The 19,720-nt window shown below is 36.2% G+C and overlaps 2 protein-coding genes across 2 annotated transcripts; both read left to right on the top strand.

The window, feature by feature from the left end:
• Window positions 1–765: 765 nt before the first annotated feature.
• LOC140959852 (pentatricopeptide repeat-containing protein At2g30100, chloroplastic) lies at window positions 766–3,467 on the top strand. Its single transcript, XM_073417886.1, has 2 exons — window positions 766–1,772; window positions 2,503–3,467. The coding sequence occupies exons 1-2, from the start codon at window positions 1,035–1,037 to the stop codon at window positions 3,274–3,276; spliced, it is 1,512 nt and encodes a 503-aa protein (XP_073273987.1). The 5' UTR covers window positions 766–1,034; the 3' UTR covers window positions 3,277–3,467.
• A 1,062-nt stretch (window positions 3,468–4,529) lies between these two features.
• LOC140960194 (uncharacterized) lies at window positions 4,530–9,669 on the top strand. Its single transcript, XM_073418350.1, has 9 exons — window positions 4,530–4,778; window positions 5,149–5,353; window positions 5,435–5,525; window positions 6,052–6,197; window positions 6,618–6,861; window positions 7,523–7,627; window positions 7,707–7,889; window positions 8,191–8,392; window positions 9,049–9,669. Exons 1-9 carry the CDS (start codon window positions 4,604–4,606, stop codon window positions 9,540–9,542), a joined length of 1,845 nt encoding a protein of 614 aa, XP_073274451.1. The 5' UTR covers window positions 4,530–4,603; the 3' UTR covers window positions 9,543–9,669.
• Window positions 9,670–19,720: the final 10,051 nt, after the last annotated feature.

The following is a 19,720-nucleotide window of genomic DNA, read 5'->3' as shown; positions in this document are numbered from 1 at the left end:
TTTAATTATATATGTAATTTTTTTGAACACTACAGTCGATACAAATGCATAAAAACATAAAAACACATACATCACAAATTTTTCTTTAGAATTAGGGCTGATTTTAAAATTAAAAATTAAAAAATATATTAAATTTGATAAATAATAAAAATGTATTAAATAATATTATTTATTATATCGGTTAATTCGGTTAGCCGATTTCAAAATTTTGAAAACCGTAACCGAACCAAATTAACCGAATTTTTTTAATTTGAAAACCGAATTTCCGAAATAACCGAACCGAATTTTCGGATTGACTCGGTTCGGTCGGTTAATTCAGTTTAACCGAAGTTTTGCTCACCCTTAATAATAATGTGTAGTTTATATGTTATCAAGTATAAGTGTAATAAATTAAAGGTGACTAGGAAAGTAATAGCATTCAGTAAAAATTGTTGTCAATTTACATGAAAGAGAATACTAATCAAACAATATTGTAAATAAAAATTTGATATCAACGATTGTCAAAAAAGATTGTAATAATTGAATATTGTAATAAAATATATGCATTATTGAAAGAATATGACAAAAAAAAACAATATGATAAAAAAGATATGAGCAAATTTTAGTAGTCCAAATCTTTTTTTAAAATTTAAAAAATATGTTTTTTTTTCCAAATTAGTTACATATGCTAATTAACATGAATTTTCAAAATTTACAATACTATTATCATTATATTTTGTCGAGTTAACCAATTTTATTTCAAATTCTAATTACTACCACATATGTTTAGTATATATATATATAAGTCGCTTTTTGTTTACTCCATCACATACACAGATGGGTTGGTAGGATCGTTCCGGAGTTTCATCTTCCGCTAATGATTAAGCTAGAAACTGCGTTGTTTAATCGGAATTTCGGAGGATAGACCGGCCGGGGAATTATCAAGAATTGGATTTGAAATTTACTTCGAGAGCTTGACCGCCATATTCGTTTCCCCAATTTTGCTCTGCCACCATCAACCATTTCTTGTAACCGATTTTCTAGAAAAAAAAAACATGTCGTCTGTTAGTGGGATTACTGCCATCGGCGACTTGGGTCTCACTTTTTGTTCCTCGTCGAGTCGTCGTATTTCTCTTGCCACCCTGAAGCCCAGCAAGCTCAAATTTCGATCTTTTGCCAGACTTTCGAGCTCCGACAACGCTGCTTCTTTATTCACGAGAAGAAACAAGCTTCAAGATGTCGGAATCTTGAAGTCGGTTCAATTGGACATGTTTGTCACAAGCGATGGCGAGGAGGAAATGAGTGAAGGGTTTTTCGAAGCAATCGAGGAACTGGAGCGAATGGTTCGGGAACCATCGGATGTTCTTGAGGAATTGAACGATAAATTGTCGGCCCGTGAGTTGCAGCTAGTCTTGTTGTACTTTTCTCAGGAGGGGAGGGATTCTTGGTGTGCGTTGGAGGTGTTTGAGTGGCTGAAAAAGGAGAATAAAGTCGACAAGGAGACGCTGGAGTTGATGGTATCAATCATGTGTACTTGGGTGAAGAAGTTGATAGAGGGGAAGAACAAGGTCGAAGATGTGGTTGATCTCTTGGTAGATATGGATTGCGTTGGCTTGAAGACCAATTTTAGTATGACCGAGAAGGTTATTTCATTGTATTGGGAAGCTGGGGAGAAGGAAGGCACAGTTTTGTTTGTTAAAGAGGTGTTGAGAAGAGGGATTTCCTCCTTTCCTGATGGAGAATCCGAGGTGAATAAGGGCGGCCCGGCAGGATACCTTGCATGGAAGATGATGGTAATTGCTAATACCTTGATAAATATGTTCTTGTTTTACTGTTTTCGATCAGCAATCACACTCTTATGTTGTTTTATATTTCATCTATCGTTTATGATGAATGTTTTTAGTTTGCATCGCCATGTTACTCCAACGGTTCTTGTTTTCTTGTTTTATGTTATTGAATTGAAATGGGTAGATAGTTGTGACTCGGCTGTCCTTTCTTCTTCTGTGCCTTGTAGTTGTTGCCTTGTTTGTGGTTTTGCTGGGTGGGCTGGATTTTCGTTCATGTAGTTGCTGAATTCATTTAGGGAAATTGATTTTATGGTTGAATGAGTTAAAAAATAAAAAATGCACTGATCACTTGTTTGGGTCGTCTATATCGTTTCCATCCTCACCGCTAATGTGCCCCAAAGTATGGTGACATGATTATATGTATCCCATACTGCTAAATATGCATTGCCACCAGTTAACTTTTTCCTAGGAATTCATCAATCTCTCAAATTTTGGATGAACTGCTTTTGGCCAGAAAAGGCGTGTGCAAGATGTCCTGTGATTTTAAACCTGTTGTTAATAAACCCTTGTCCTCTAATGATGTAATGTACCTGCGTGGATGTTATGTGACCTAAATGCCATCTCTTCCATCTTGTGTATGCTGTAATTCATGGATATTCTCATAGTTTCTTCGCACATTGTTCATTTATTTATGAAGGTCTTTTCTTAACACTATCGAGATGCCTTTGTCGTTTAGGAGGAGGGTAAATATGTGGATGCTGCCAAATTCGTGATTCACCTTAGAGAATCTGGTTTGAAGCCAGAGGTATATAGTTATTTGATAGCAATGACAGCTGTGGTCAAAGAGCTTAACGAATTTGCTAAAGCTTTACGCAAGCTAAAGGGCTACACCAAGACTGGTCTGATCGCTCAACTAAATTCGGAACATGTTAGCCTCATTGAGAAGTATCAAGAAGATCTGTTGGCTTATGGGCTCCTTTTATCTAATTGGGTTATTGAAGAGGGAGGCCCCTCGTTTCTTGGAATGGTACATGAGAGACTTCTGGCTATGTATGTCTGTGCTGGGCGTGGAGGTGAGGCAGAGCAACAGTTATGGGAAATGAAGCTCATCGGTAAGGAGGCTGATGCTGATATTTATGACATTGTGTTGGCTATTTGTGCTTCGCAAAAAGAGGCTGGTTCTGTAAGTCGGTTGCTTACTCGTATGGAGGTTGGCAGTTCTTCGAGGAGAAAAAAAACGTTATCTTGGTTGTTGAGAGGTTACATTAAAGGTGGTCATTTCAAGAATGCTGCTGATACGGTTATGAAAATGCTCGACCAAAGTTTGTATCCAGAATTCTTGGACAGAGCAGCTGTGCTTCAGGGATTAAGCAGAGGGATTCAACAGCCAGGAAATGTTGATACTTACCTTACACTTTGTAAGCGTCTATCGGATGCTAATCTGATCGGCCCATGTCTCGTATATATTCACATGCGAAGATATAAGCTCTGGATTGTAAAAATGCTTTAAAAACAGTGGAAAAAGCTAGGAAAACCGCAATTCTGGTGAAGGTGTAGTAGCATCGAGCTGTGACTTGTGTGGATGTTAAAATCTGCATACGCTGTATAGAGTAGATTTTGTAACACCTTGTATATGTTATCTGTGAGTATGATGAATGTTCACTCCTGTAAACCTTTTTTTTATAGATATGTTCACTCCTATTAGGAATAAGGTTATACATTTCATAAATCATACACTGCACGATCATCTTTAGGTATATGTTTTTAAAAGTTTTTAAACAGCTAAATGCTGATCTTTTCGGTGATTATCAATTTTTTTGTTTTTGGAAACCATGATCCAAAGAATGTAGATACATAAGTCTTGTATATAATTTTTGTTGGATCCAAATATAAGGGGTGAGGTTTATAGTCGTTACCTGTCTATACGTATTGGGTAAATTTTTGGATTAACGTAATAGTTTGAAAATCACGTAAGTTCACTTGACAAACTCGTTCGAAAGATTGTCAATAGAAGAAATCAAATTCTTGATCATTTGATCAAAGCGTTTATTGACTCACTAACTCGACACTTCTTGACCCATTCGTTCTCTTAGTTTTGTATGAACTAGTATACGGTTTCAGTGGTGAAACTGAAACTGAAAATGTCACATGTCGAGACAACTTCGTGGCATATAAATTATCGTAGATGGTTACTTTAGGCAAATTATATTTTATGGCTAATGGTTATTTGATCTCACTAACACTTGGTTATCTATCATAAAACACCATATTTTTTTTATAGTTCGGGAAAAAAAATGTCAATGTCCAAGACAAAAAATGGGAATCTACTACAATGGTTTGTACACAAGGCTAAACACAACAATGAAATGTTTGAATCTTGAAGAAAAAAAGGTACATTTTCAATTTTAAATATAATAACTTATGTTTAAACATGAAAAAAAATTCTATTTTTATCTTTTTCGTAATATTGGTCATATTTTTTATCAAACTTCGGTTCTAATATTATAAATTTTAATTTTGATCATTTTTTTTATTGAAAATATTGTTATATCACTAATCGCACTACAAAAATCAATGCTAGATCAGTTCCACATGAGGAAAAAAAATAAATTGTCCATAAACAAAGATAATAAGCTGAAAATCCTTTTTAATTAAAAAGTCGTACGGTACGCAAGAGACGAGGAAAAAACAGAAAAGAAAAAACACGACTTTAGCTTAGCAGAAAACGCGACATTGCCTACCTACTAATTCGGTTTCCACACAAAGCCGTTGAGAAACAAGCAACTTCGTATATTATCGTCGCCGCCTCGTTCCAGCTGAATCAACCTTTTGGTCCTATGGATATCAGCTTATCTACTGCCATGGGCTGCATTTACAAGGACCCTAATGCTCCAGTTGAAGTTAGAGTCAAAGACCTTCTCTCTCGGATGACTCTCCCTGAAAAACTTGGCCAAATGACGCAGATCGAACGAAGTGTAGCCTCCCCTTATGCCATCAAAGACCTCTCTATAGGTCCGACATACCTTTTAACGCTTTTCTTGTATTGCTGATGAATCATGGCAAATGGGCTTCAAGTATATCTTATTTTCAGCACCTTAATTGGGTTTCAATTGTTTTAGTTTACTAGCTTAACCATGGAGTATAGAGAATCTAAGTTTATATATGGTTCAATCACTATGCTTGCAGGTAAAGTTTCGACTTTGATTACATCTTGTTTTTGGGTTGGCGCACGTTGTTTTTATATTACGCACTAAGGGATCGTTTGTTTTTGTTTCTGCATATACCAAGAATTTGTAATCAGATATGGTAGATATTTTAGGACTTTCAATACCAGTTACCTTATGTTTGATTTTGATTGCATTTGTATGTCTGGTCGGTGCAGGTAGCATACTGAGTGTTGGTGGAAGTGGACCATTCGAGAATGCTAGATCTTTAGATTGGGCAGAAATGTCAAATAATTTCCAGAAGTTGGCATTGGAATCTCGGCTCGGGATTCCTCTGTTGTATGGGACTGATGCTGTTCATGGTAATAACAATGTGTATGGTGCAACCATTTTTCCTCACAACATAGGCCTTGGAGCCACCAGGTCACTCGCTATTGAATCATGAAACCATTTATATTCTTAATGATGTTCGCATAGTGTAAAAATGTTATGACACTCATATAGAGATGCTGATTTGGCTCGGAGGATTGGGGCTGCTACAGCAATTGAAGTAAGGGCAAGTGGGGTTCACTATACTTTTGCTCCATGTGTTGCTGTAAGTTTCCGTAGTTTCAGTATTTTATGAGTCTTACTTTCGTTGCCAATGTTCTTTTGCATTCATTATTATATAAGATCTTGGAGAAAGTTAATTAGATAAATAAAATGAAAATTTCTCAATCTAAAGTCAATACTTTTTTAGACCTTTCAAATGTATGGATATGATCGGAACAATCAAAGAAATGTAGAAAGTGTTTGATATCTATCATAAGTTTCATATTTTAATCTATTTGCCTCATATAATTTTTAATCACCAAAGAAAATATTTTTTTGGACATTTGTATTAGTCAATCTAAGATCTAAACATAACATTATCATACTTTGTATTCTATTTTTGTCCTTACTTTTCTTATTTGACTGGAATAGTGGAACTCAAATTAATTTTCTAAAATTTTTGAAATGAGGAAAAGTTGAATATCACAGCAAATATAATAATCAAAACTGAATGATTAGTTTCTGACCATTCATGGGTGGTTGGTCATTTTCTATTAGTTTGTCTTCATGTTTTAAGATGATTTTTACAGGTGTGTAGGGATCCTAGATGGGGACGATCCTATGAAAGTTACGGTGAAGACACTCAAATTGTTAAAAACATGACCTCGATCATCACGGGTTTGCAAGGAGAACCACCCCATGGACATCCTATTGGTTACCCATTTATGGCTGGGAGGTAAAAGAACTTCAATCTATGCACCTGTATGAACCTTGCTGTGTTGTAAATAGTATCACATGATGTCAAAATTATTTCGGATTTTCTCCTTTAGAATATTCTTTCTGATATTGGTTCTTTATTTCATAAGAAGTTCAATCTTGGAAGGTATACAAATTTGATGTGGAAAATTGTGATATCTCACTGGAGAGATCATCCTTCTCAATGTGGTCTCAATATGGTAGCGAAATCCAATAGATCTTGTACTTTTAGTAGAGCACAGATGGATACTGGAGATATTATATCAGTAAATTCTTCTTTAAATTTGTTAAGAATTCTGTTGTATCGCTTCATCTAGATCCTGTTTCCCTTGAAGTTTTTTTGTCATCGACTTTGCTTCTTTTATCTCGTGGCTTGACTGATCAGTGTGTTAAACTCCAGAAAAAATGTTGTCGCATGTGCAAAGCATTTTGTTGGAGATGGCGGCACCAAGAATGGTATAAACGAGGGAGATACCATAGTATCATATGATGAACTAGAGAGGATCCACATGGCTCCTTACCTTGATTGTATTTCTCAGGGAGTATGTACTATCATGGCATCCTACTCTAGCTGGAACGGAGAAAAATTACATAGTAACCATTTTCTTCTTACTCGGATCTTGAAAGAGAAGCTTGGATTTAAGGTAGGCTGATGGATTCTATGAGTATCCCAAGCTAAGCCCCTTTTACGGTTTGTGGAAACCAGGTTTATTTATTTTGTGTCCGGAGACTGGTATTGATTATAAATTTCTGTTGTCTCTCTCTTTGATCTTTGTTTTACCATAACCGCCATTCTTTTTCAGAACTTTTGCCACGAAGAGGATTGAAAAAAATGTTTGTCGCTCAATTTAACCCCTAAACATAAGCCCATGATTGTCAGAATGAGACATTGACAGATGGACATGACATGATACAAAATATTTTTTTATAACTTTGAAGGAAAATATGGACGGGACAAGAATTCTGTACATGTGTCTCTCTGTTGAATTGATGCTTGGAACCATTTTAGTTACTCAATGCATTTGAGTTCATGTGGTCGACAGTGAGATATCAAGGGTATAAAATACGATACTAAAGATTTGAGATTTACAAAGTGCAAGTCACAAATTTGGATTTTAAAGAGAAAAGTTACAACGAAATCACAAATACAATAGTTGCAATATCTCAATACATCCTCGTTATTTCCTTTTTTTGATTGCTATGATTTACCTTAATCCTTCATCACTCTTTTCAACATGGCACTCAGTAAATTTTGTCAAGTTAGCTGAATTTCCACAAACAATGAAGGGTGAGACTCTCTTGCAGGGGTTTGTCATTTCTGACTCTGAAGGGCTGGACCGGCTTTCAAGTCCTCATGGATCCAACTACAGGCAGAGCATTCTGTCAGCAGTCAGTGCAGGAGTTGATATGGTAAAGGATCCCTGTCCATTGATATTTTAAACCATTCTATAACAATAAACATTGTAACGTTTTTTGTGTGTTTCACCAGGTGATGGTGCCTTATCGATTTCAATTATTTCTGGAAGATTTGATGCATCTGGTGAATTCAGGTGAGATCCCAATTGCTAGAATCAATGATGCGGTTGAAAGAATTCTGAGAGTAAAGTTCGTTTCTGGCCTCTTTGAACATTCCATGAGTGATGGATCTTTGCTCGATTCAGTTAATTGTGAGGTGAGCTTAACAATTTTTTGTGCTTTTATATGTCCTGTTCTGATATATGCAAACGTGATTAAAGTATGGAATTCTTCACTCATGGACTCCGTACAGGTTGACTTTGCTTCTTCGCACACATTTAAAGTTGAAAGTTTTATAATAATGTTTTTTTAAAAATAAAAGATTAAAAAAACATGCTATATATTAAACTCGTTTTTGGCTGAACTTTTAATTAAAAAGACGCTTAAAAGGGACTTGAGTATAGAAAAAAAATTGATCATTGCTTGAAAGACTTAAATATAGTTCATTATTGTGTCAGTCACACAAGGTAATAGCACGTGAAGCGGTTCGAAAGTCATTAGTTCTGTTAAAGAATGGAAAGGATCTGAAGAAACCATTTCTTCCACTGGACCGAAATGCTAAACGAATTCTTGTAGTTGGAAAGCATGCCGATGATCTGGGATATCAATGTGGGGGATGGACTGCAACATGGGAGGGGAAAAGCGGTAGAATTACGACTGGTAAGTCATTTTGGGGATTCATTCATCTCCAAATAAAGCACAAGGGACACAAACTACTATTGCCCATTATATTGGTCTTGAATACCATTCAACAATTTGCATCTAGTTCCTGCTTCAATAGTACCTGCATTCTTTTATATCAAATTCTTCCAGTATAAATTGAATTTCTCTTCCATGTGGGCAAATCATGAAAAGAATTTAACTTCTTTCTTATTCAAAATTTTATGGATTTGATTTGGAATCCGTTTGCTTTTCAAATAAATAATCAAGAACAGTTTGAAATTTGGCGTCTTATGGTCATGATTCCAAAATATATCAAAGATTGCTCATCCATAATTATTTTCTTTGGAACATGGTTCTCACTTAGTGTTAGGTAGCAGAGGAATCGAACTAGTTTTTGAATTTGGCTCAATTTGAACAGAAATTATCAGCAACATCGACATTCTTTGCTTGGTTATGTGCCGTACTTGTGCGCTTTTGTGCACGTAGGCTAATATCTGGGTGTGATATTGAGTGTAATTAATACTTATACCGGTGAGATCTAGATCATGAGTATTCATCTTAGATTCAATTTTAAATTTTTTTAACAAAAATCAAATTATGCCTGAATTCAAACTTCAAGACTACAACTTTATAGTTCACTATGTTCATGACAGGGACTACCATTTTGGATGCTATAAAAAACGCTGTTGGGCCTGAAACAGAAGTGATATACGAACAAAATCCATCCGCATCCACCTTAATTGGTAGGGATTACTCTTTCGCGATTGTGGTTGTGGGCGAAGGTCCATACGTGGAATCTGGTGGCGACAGTAAAGATCTCAGAATTCATTTCAATGGTGCCGAGCTAATAAGTCTTGTTTCTGAAGCCATTCCCACGTTAATAATCTTGATATCCGGTAGGCCTTTGGCTTTAGAACCTCGGATTTTGGAGAAGATGACTGCCCTTGTTGCTGCATGGTTACCGGGAAGTGAAGCAACCGGGATTGCTGATGTTATCTTTGGAGATCATGAGTTCCAAGGACGACTCCCGGTCACCTGGTTTAAAAATGTCGCACAAATTCCTAGTAACGCCGAAGATGAGTCATATGATCCTCTGTTTCCTGTTGGTTTCGGTTTAACAAGCAAAAATGAAGTTCTCATGTGTTAGTTTGGTCTTGTTTGAGCCTTCTCAATCTAAATTAGTTGGGACTGGCTGGTAGCATAAATTTTTCTTCTTCATTGTGCTATTTTTTATATAAGAAATTAAACTCGCTTAATTCATATTAATTGAAATAAAATCGAATTATAAGTTTATTAAGCATGAAATAGGAATTACTAAAGTTCAGAGGCTGATTCTTATTATATTATTTTATTTTCGGGATGGGAATCATAACTCCACTACACTCAACTAGGGGTGGGCGTCGGGTCGGGTCGGGTATTATCGGGTTACAAAAATGTCTATTTTGTTTTATTTTTTGTTAATATTTCTTTAATTATTAATTAAATAAAAATTTGAAACTGTAAAAAAAATGCAGTTTTTAATTTATGTCGGGTACTACAATTGACACCAACCTAAACCAGATTTTGTTAAAAAGAATAACAGACCTGAACCCGACCATAACACCAAATTTTATGTACTTTGATATTATAAAATGTTAAAATATGAATTATTTTTGTACAAAGTTTAAAGCTGTTATATCACTACATATTTTAATTACCATACTAATATTATTATTTTTTACTGATATTATAGTCTAATAAAAAATTATAGTAATATTATTTTAATAAGGAATTAGGATCATAGTGTTTTATTTTTATGTGTGTTTGGTACCATGAAATTTGGTGGGATTTAGAATTAGAAGTAACATTTTAGTATTGGAAAAGATAGTGACGTTGATAAAAAGAGTGGTACTTTCCGAAGGGTGGGGAATATGTTTTGGGAGGTAAGCTCGGCCCGTCCGACGATAGCCTGAAAGCACAAGTAAGAACGTTAAAGGGGATCAAAGTTTTTCCAATGTAGCCTCTCTAACGCTCAAGTCAGAGAATGAGAAAAATATAGAGAGTGTTTGTGTGTAAGCAATATATGTGAGAAAATAAATAACACTATCAAACCTAATAATTACAGGAGAAGAGTTACCATGTAATTAAAGTACTTCAATGACTAAAATTCCAGTCTTTATAGGATTCTATATCTCTTAGAACTCTTTTCTTGTTGGACTCTAGATTCCTAGAATCTTATATAAGATTGGATGAAATCTTTATGATATTCCTTCCTTAAGGATTTGTACGTCTGACTATGGGTTCATTCGATACCCGAACTCTGTTGGTGAGTAATGAGCTGCCATTCTCGTCTCAGGATGTCGGTATAATGAATTCTCTCATTTTCCAAATGAGGGTATGTATTTAGGTTCGCTGAGAGGTCGGCCATGACTCGTTTAATTGCCATAATGAGTATCTGAGAGGTCGGCTGGGATGAGCTCTCAGATGACCTCCTAATGAAACATGGTTATTGGGCTCGAAGTGAGTCCTTACATGACCTCGAGGTTCCATCTGGCTATTGGGTCAATTAATAGATAATCTTTTAGTATCTCGGATGTGGAAAGTGAGCTGACTTCATTCCACAAGTATCATAAGTCCCTCCTCCCAAGTCGAGCTGATGTAGAAGACCTGAAGTTCGCATAGCCCGTTCTCTCGACAGACCTAAGGCTGAGGTCGAGTGAGGTGAGGACTATGACCACCTGACAAATTCACGACCTAAATTTGAAATTTCGTCTCATCACCACCCCAATGTTAAATTTTTCGTACTTCGAGACGATCTAAGATGTCTTATTGTATTACGATCAACGGTCCGATCTTGATTAGGTCCTTCTATAAATTCTCGCCCCACCCCTCATTCATTTTCCACTTTTCGAACTTTCTTCAGCTTAGCTTTGACCTTAATCTTACTCAGAACTCCCGAACATTCTTCAGCTTTTACTTATGCAAGTATTTATTTATTGCATCCTCTAACCATTTCATGTTGTCGACCTCCGAGGAGATCTTCTGGGAAGTGGGGATCTGCTTCCACCAAGCCCTCGAGGATGGCGACCCAGTTTGGGATCAACTTGGTTTTTATGCAGCTAAGGAAGATTTTGTTAGATCGAGTTATTCCCCTTGGTTCGAGCACTACACTTCTTGGATGGATGCATCGGACGAGGATCTACTCTGAGCCTTATCGCATGCCCCTCGTGATTATAAGTTTTCCTTCCCCAAATCCGAGGACCGAGCCCGCACTCTTCCTCTTGGATATTATACCTTCTATCAAGATCAGTTAGAGGGTGGCTTCCGATTTCCTCTACATTCATTTTTTCAGCATCTTGGCTATTATTACATGATTCATCTCGGCCAATTCACTCCTAATGCCTTCGGATCCTTCGTAATTTCGTAGTTCTTTTTAAGGCTTTAGGTTTCGAGGTCAGCTGCTTTACTTTTTCTAATTTCTACCTTGCTAAGAGGTCTGTAGATGTATTTTTTTGCCTCTCATCTCGGCCTAATTGCCTCTTATTCGATGGTGCTATGAGCTCTAATAAATATTGGAAAATAAGTTTTAAATAGTAAAAAGGGTGCGTGCAAGTCTTTAAAAGAACAATTAATATATAGATTTTAAATATAAAACTATTTTTAAATTGATTTGAATTAATTTTTTTATAAATATCTAATATATGTCGGTGTGAATTAATAGTAGGAAAATGATATTTTGTGAAATTTGAATAGAAGAATTAAAATCTATGAGTGAATTATAAAAATTTAATAATAAGAATGATTATTTTCTCCCTAATCAGATTTCATGAAATTTCATGAAATATCAATCTTTTTTTTTATTCTTATTTGATATTAGTGAAATGAAGTCAGGTCACTCTCGACAGCCTAGATAGTAAAAATTCATATGTTAACTAATCCAATAGCCAGATGGAATAGGTCATCCAAGGACTCATCTTGGGCCCAATAACCAAATTTCACCAATAGGTTATCCCTTAAGGAAGGAATATCATAACTATTTGATCAAATATTATCTAAGATTGTGAGAATCTAGATTCTAACAAGAAAATAGTTTTAAGAGATTTAAAATCCTATAAAGACTAGAGTTTTAGTTATGGAAGAACTCTACTCACATGGTAACTCTTCTCTTATAAATAACTGGTTTGATGGTGTTATTTATTCACTCACATATATTGCTTACACACAAGTACTCTCTATATTTTTTCATTATCTGACTTGAACGTTGGAAAGACTAAGGAGAAAAAACCTTTCGACCCCCTTTTAATGTTCTTTCTTGTGCTTTGAGGCCACCGTCCGATAGATCGAGATGACCTCTCGAAACATATTCTCGAACCTTTGGTAGGTATCACTATTTTTATCAATATCAATTGGCACCGTTTGTGGGAAGTCCAATTGAAGACGTAGATATGGCTGGACAAGGAAGAAGAACTATTCATAGAAAAGATTAGGCCAATAATCATGGTAATCAATGGGGAAATTTAGCGAATCTCACTAAAGATTAGCTAGTTCAGTTGATAAGGAGAACAGATATGACGCCCTTTGTCGTAATCGACTTCACAGTACTCCACCACCACCACCTCTCTCGTTGCCTCCTCCTCCGCCTCCACTTCCTCCACCTCTTCCACATTCGCCTCCTCCATAATATTTGGAGGTCATTTTTGAAGAGATTAGAAGATTAGATCGACAAGTGGGAGGTCAGGACATACCTCTAGACAAGAAGAGACCATTATCCTAGAAATAATAAATGAAGACATCCCGATCAATTTTTTCCAGCCAACCATAAAGTATTTTGATAGGAGCATGGATCCGGAGGAACACTTAGGGAGGTTAAACAAAGCGACCATATTGCATAGATACTCACATGGGGTAAGTGCCAAGTCTTCCTCACTACCTTGGTTGGGCCAGCCCAAAAATGATTCGATCCATTGCAACCTCAGTCTATCACGAGGTTCCATAAATTCTACACCGCTTTCTTGAAACATTGTGTTACCAGTAAAAAGTATTTAAAGACCTATTTAGGATTATTTAATATGAAGTAAAATGATTTGGATCGTTGAGCGAGTTTGTTCAATGATTCAATAGCGCTGCCCTGGAAATGTCGGCAACCACTACTGACACTCTCGTAAACGCCTTTACTCAAGGCCTTTGGGAAGGAGAATTTTTCAAATCCTTGGTAAAACTACCTCCCCGCAGCTATGATGAGCTCCTTAGCCGAGGTGAGAAATATGTGAAACTTGACTACACACAGAGACAGAAGAGGACATATGGCAATCAGTGCATAGCTTTAACCGATTATTCAGGGCGTTCCGTCATTGTCGTAGGCCAACTTGATCCTCTTCCCCAGGGATCTCAAACCAGTAGGCCTATGCAATAGCTCTCATAGAACATTGCAAAGGCATAATGATAGTAGGGTCGGGATCAATCACAACTGCGGCATTGTCATCATATCGTATTATCATACCGTTGTCACGTTTAAGTTCTTTACAGCACGAAGATTAAAGCTTCTATAAATACAGATATACCCAATACATCGAAATAAATTATCTAAAATAAAATTCTATCAAAATGTCAATACTTCATTTCATACCTATTTGTGCAACTTGGCACCGAGATGAGAATTAGCCCTTGGTTCAGCATTATAGCACATAGGGCTTCGGCGCTACTACAGCGCCAGGTCGGGAGGAAATGATATTTAACGCCCAAACATTCGTATGCATATGATGTAAGGTAATGATTATGATTAAGTATTTTAATTATTCCTTTTATGGTTTATTATGATGATCGTTTGGGATATGTGATGTAATGATGATGGTTTATGTCTTCAAATTATGATATGAATGGTAATAAATGATATAGAATGGATAGAAGATGGATGGGTAGAATAGAAAGTTGATCTTGATTAAAATAAGTAATGGAAATGCAGAAACGGTATGAAAACTGTGGCAGTAGTTGTGGTTTTTGGCTTAATGATTAGTATATTGATCAAACGGTTTGAGACCACTTCCATTTGAAAGATAAGGTATAATTCTATAACTTTCATATTTTGAGTTTTGTTCAAATAATTAGGGAAGACGAGTCAAAAATGACCCGAAAAATGTATCATGTGTTTCGTCGTTCCTGCACTGACAGATGTTGGTAGAATGAGAATAACTTTGTACTCAAACCTTCAAATGACATGAAACCAATTGGAGATGCAAGCCAAGGCATAGAGCTACAACTTTCATGTTTATCACGTTTTCAAATTATGAAAGGAAGAGGCATTTCGGAAGCAACCTTTGTTATAGTTGTGCGCAGAGTGCGCCTGATCTGTAAGATTTGACCGCTCGAGCGCTCCAAGATCTGTATTTTTGGTTTTGGACAGTAAGCTCCACGTTAGAAGTTGTGGCCGAAATACAGTAGTTTCGCATGTTTAAAGTTGTGACTGAAATACACACACTCATAAACATTTACATAAGTTAAACATGCGTTTTAAAATTCACCCAATCACTGACTAAAAGTAACTACAGCTACACGAAATCTTAAAAGGTGACATTAAACAAAAATCATAAACATGTGAAACTACTGTTTAGAAGCCCTTGACTCCTAGACATAATATGCGGAAAAATGCATGGTCCTCGGGTTATCATGTGCATCCCAGCTCCGCCTACTCAGTCTTCAGCATCTCTAGTCTCCACATCCTCATGATCACTTCCATCAATCATACCTAGTGAGTCTAAAGATTCAACATTCCTGAATAGTAATAACAAGTACATGTACATATCAAGCAACAGTGAAAAATATTATAATTAAAATAAGTTTCATGATCTTCAGAAGCATAAACATAAGCGTAAACATATTCATTTCAAATCATATCATATCGTATCAACTTATACGTGTTCAGTTTTCCTTATTGAATTCAAATTAGTTGTGACTTTCGTATCAGCTCTAACTCGATGGATCCATCTATGTATAACCGCGGTACCCTGCGGCGGAGATATCAGCGACACCGTCCACTGAGCCTTGGCCTTACATATTCGTGTTCGTGTTCGTATTAGTCACAACCAACTCACTTACTTCAAAAACATGTCATCATATTCATCACCTGTGAAAGTCATTCATATACATACCTTTTTTTTTAAAATCAAGCGTGCAACGTGTTTCTAACATTAACATAAAAATACATGTTTAATATCCACATATACATTTTAAAAATGCATGAACAGTTGTCAGGAAACTGCCAGGACTGTTAACATGCTAAGCTGCAAAAATGACATGTTCCCAATCACACTTATCGAACGCCTTACAAACATAATTGTAATCATTTCTTAGACGTAAACTTGAGCTCAAACCTTAACTTCTATAATTAGTTTAAAACTTAGACCGGAGTCTCCGTTTTAGTCCAAATTTAACCAAACGTAAACCATATTTCAAAAGCTCACAATCAAACCCTATATGACCCAATTAAACTCTCAACAACCTTGAACACAATGACATGTCAACACCCAAAACGAACCATGATCCTCAAAATCAAATACTCTCAAGTGCAGGACTAGCACCTAGGCGCAATGCATTAGCGCCGCGGTGCTACAAGAGCTGAAGCTCGAGCGCCACAGCACTGAAGGGCGCACTGCGGCGCTAATCTTGCGGGCAAAAACCTCAATTTTCTACTTCGAATCCAAGCCATCCTATGCTCACCCTGCCTTGACTAGGCTCGAACCAACCCATCCTAGACCACAACCAAACCTTCTTTCACTGCACTTTCCATGACCTTCAACTCCATGCCTTTGAATACACGTGAACTACCCAAACTCTCCAAAACCGAGCCACAAACACGAGAATCGATCGGTTCTTCCTCAAACTTGCATCGACCTCACGAGCAACACATACGTTCCTACATATCTACTATCAGATCACTCCTAAACCTCAAGTCATACAAGCCCCTTCGACATATGTGACATACCATACTTTTAAACATACTTAAAATTTGCGGAAAATAAAAATTTTTCTAAGATAAGTAATTCTCCTTCAAAATGCCATAAAAATAAAATGCTTGAACAAATATTTGAAATGTAAACGAACTTGCAACGAGTACTTCTTTAAAACAACATAAAATAATTTCATTAAAAATCAGAGTAAACAATTTTATCATACATAAAACTCTTGAAACTAAAGCGGTCCTCGGGTTAGGCCTCTGCACATTACGAGCCAACTCACTGATCCCCGCCTCTCGTCTCCTCATACTCGTCCTCAGCTGCATCGATCAAGTCTTACATACTTAAACTCTAAACATACTTACATAAACATACTTACATAAGCATAGATGTGCCATCATTTCATAAACATTTTCATAAACGTGCTGCATCATACATACTTAAACATGCTTAATCATCGTCATTTTGCGTAGAGATATGTTTCAAAGCAATTGACCCATAACATAGTGCGTCTGATCAGACTAAACCACAGTACTGGGCTGGCAGGGATGTCCACTGCCACATACATAAGATCTTCGATCATGCTTTATCGGGTGGATTGGTCCCTGGTCATGCTATACCACTTTCCAATCCTGATCATAACCCGGTCATGCTTTACTGGGTAGAGAGGTCCCCGGACACGTTCTCTGGCTTCCAAACTCGTTCATAATTGGTCACAAGACAATTCCCATACCTCAAAAACATAAACATTTTTTTTTGCACGTCGAACATGCTTACATAGCGTTGAGGGCTTCTTTGGATCCAATTGGACGACTACTGCACATACTAAAACACTTTTTTTTTTAAAAAAAATTCCAGAATGCCTGACGTTCGGGCGGTAATATCTTACCGCTCAAGCGCCGCCTGTCCAGAAGGCCTGGCGCTCGGGGGGTAAGATCTTACCGCTCGGGCGCCGCCCAGTTCCAGCGAAGCATGCAACTCGAAAACCCTCCAGAAGGACCTATTTTTGACACAGTTTGAGCACTCATACGAGAAAAATCATAACTCACTCATCTTTTGTTCGAAAATTACTAATTTACTATCAAATCGAAGATACCAAAAAGTACTACGTTTTGTATTTTGAAGGTTTTTCCATAAAACTGACCAAAAATTCACAGACTCGAAATGGCAGCATATTCGGTTTTTGAGATCTATAAATCGTTCAAAAAATCGTTTCAACATCATAGCTCAAACTTTGCATAACATAAACGGATTTTACATACAATATGCATCAAAATATTTACTATGACAAGATCGATGCAGAAAAATAAAAGAATATACATGCTTTTGCGTATAAACGCACGAAGATAACGAATACCGACGCGGTCGATTACGGGAGATGACCAGGAGACGCTTGCTACACGATTCTTGCTCGAAAAAAGGGCGTAAATCTCCATAAATTTGCAAAGGAAAGGGGTGGCTGCTGCTAGAGCTCAAGAACCCTAGCTCTTCTCCTCTAAATAAATGTGTATGTGTGTGTGCCGAATTGTGTGTGTGTGTGGTTTAGATAATTAATTAAGGGCTAAAACAAATACTTAGTTGTTGAAGATTAATATTTAAAATGTGTATGTTGAATATTTGAATGTTGAAAATAAGAGTTGTAAATATTGAAAATTAGTGTGTGATGATGTAGATAATGATGATCTTATTTTTGGATTATTTGTAAAGATTTTCTATAAATAGATCTCTCATTTGTGAAGAAAATTACAATTAAGTTGAGAGAAAAATATTATAAAGTGTGTAGTGTGATAATTTTGAGAGTTTGAGATTTTTACTTTTTACCGTAAATTTTTACTTTTTCACAACACGTTATCAGCACGAAGCTCTAAAAGTCCTCCATATTTTTCCAAGCTCCAAAACAGAAGAAAAATGTAACAAAAGTAATAATATTTATTTTACTGTTTATTTATTTATTGTGTATATACTTAATACATAATATAATGTTATAATAAAATAAATTTTTCAAAAACTTGTTATAAATCCTGGGAGGATGTTAAGACGACATCCCACACTCCCGGTAAGGGATACGACAAGTATAAAAGNACTTATCGGAGAATATCCTCCTCGTGTGTTTTCTTTATTTTTACGAATGCTTGTATTTGTTGTTTATCCATTACTTTGTATTGTAATATTCATTAACTAATAAAATGCATCGTAATTTTTTTTAATACCACCATGTCAAACTTGGCAAAGCTCGAATTCATTGCTCTTGATATTACGGGGAAAAATTATATGCCATGGACTCTCGATGTAGAAATGCATCTTGAGTCATTAGGTCTAAATGAGACCATAAAAGAAAATGGCATATGCACATCACAAGAAAAGGCAAGAGCCATGATATTTTTGCGTCGACATCTCGACGACGGATTAAAATGTGAATATCTGATTGAAAAAGATCACATGGTTTTGTGGAAGGGATTAAAAGAAATATTCGAACATATAAGGGAAGTTATACTTCCGTCCGCCCGGGATGAATGGAATACGTTGAGATTCCAAGATTTTAAGAAAGTCACTGATTACAATTCAGCGATAATCTCGCAGCTAAAATTTTGTGGACATGAGGTTACAGAATCGGAAATATTTGAAAAAACATTTTCCACGTTTCACGCATCAAATATAACTCTACAACAACAATATAGAGTGCGTGGATTTGCGAGATATTCTGAACTCATCGCCTGTCTTCTCGTGGCGGAAAAGAATAATGAGCTGTTAATGAGAAATCATCAGGCACGACCCACTGGTTCAACGGCATTTCCTGAAGTAAATGTCGTAAGCAAAAACGAATGTAAACCTGGAAACCAAAATCATAGTTATAGACAAGATTTTGGTCGAGAACAAAATCGAGGTCGTGGACGTGGACGTGGAAGTGGTCGTGGTCGTGGACGCGGCCGTGTTTTTAAAAATAATCGAGATAGTTATTTCTATAACTCATCTCAAAAGAGCGTCCCAAACCATCCACCGAAAAGGCATAATGAGAATATGAGTGTTAATGAGAATCACTCAAAAAGATTTGAAAGTTCTTGTTTCAGATGTGGTACTCCAGGACATTGGTCCCGTATTTGTCGAGCCCCTGAGCACCTTTGTAAACTTTATAAAGAATCATTAAAGGAGAAAGAAAAGGAGACCAATTTTACTGAACACAATGAACCTTTGAATAATTCAACTCATTTTGATGCTGGAGATTTTCTGATTGATTTCTCAGACAATGACCAATTTGCTGGTGGAATAGATATGTAAAAAAAATTTATTTTTCCATGTACTTGTATGATAATATTTTATCGTGTGTTAAATTTTTAAATATGTATTGTATTGTATTTTATTTTTATAAATGTATTGTCAGTAATTTTATTTCATTGCA

This window comes from Primulina huaijiensis, chromosome 15, assembly GCF_012295235.1.
Source record: "Primulina huaijiensis isolate GDHJ02 chromosome 15, ASM1229523v2, whole genome shotgun sequence".
NCBI classification, from domain to species: domain Eukaryota; kingdom Viridiplantae; phylum Streptophyta; class Magnoliopsida; order Lamiales; family Gesneriaceae; genus Primulina; species Primulina huaijiensis.
The sequence above is the reverse complement of the archived record's forward strand: the minus strand, read 5'-3'. Positions and strand labels throughout refer to the sequence as shown.

Coding starts and splice junctions, on each gene's coding strand:
- LOC140959852 (XM_073417886.1), top strand. CDS start 1,035: ATGTCGTCTGTTAGTGGGATTACTGCCATCGGCGACTTGGGTCTCACT. Junction 1,773..2,502: donor ACCTTGCATGGAAGATGATG/GTAATTGCTAAT, acceptor TTTGTCGTTTAG/GAGGAGGGTAAATATGTGGA.
- LOC140960194 (XM_073418350.1), top strand. CDS start 4,604: ATGGATATCAGCTTATCTACTGCCATGGGCTGCATTTACAAGGACCCT. Junction 6,198..6,617: donor TACCCATTTATGGCTGGGAG/GTAAAAGAACTT, acceptor GTTAAACTCCAG/AAAAAATGTTGTCGCATGTG. Junction 7,890..8,190: donor TCGATTCAGTTAATTGTGAG/GTGAGCTTAACA, acceptor TTATTGTGTCAG/TCACACAAGGTAATAGCACG.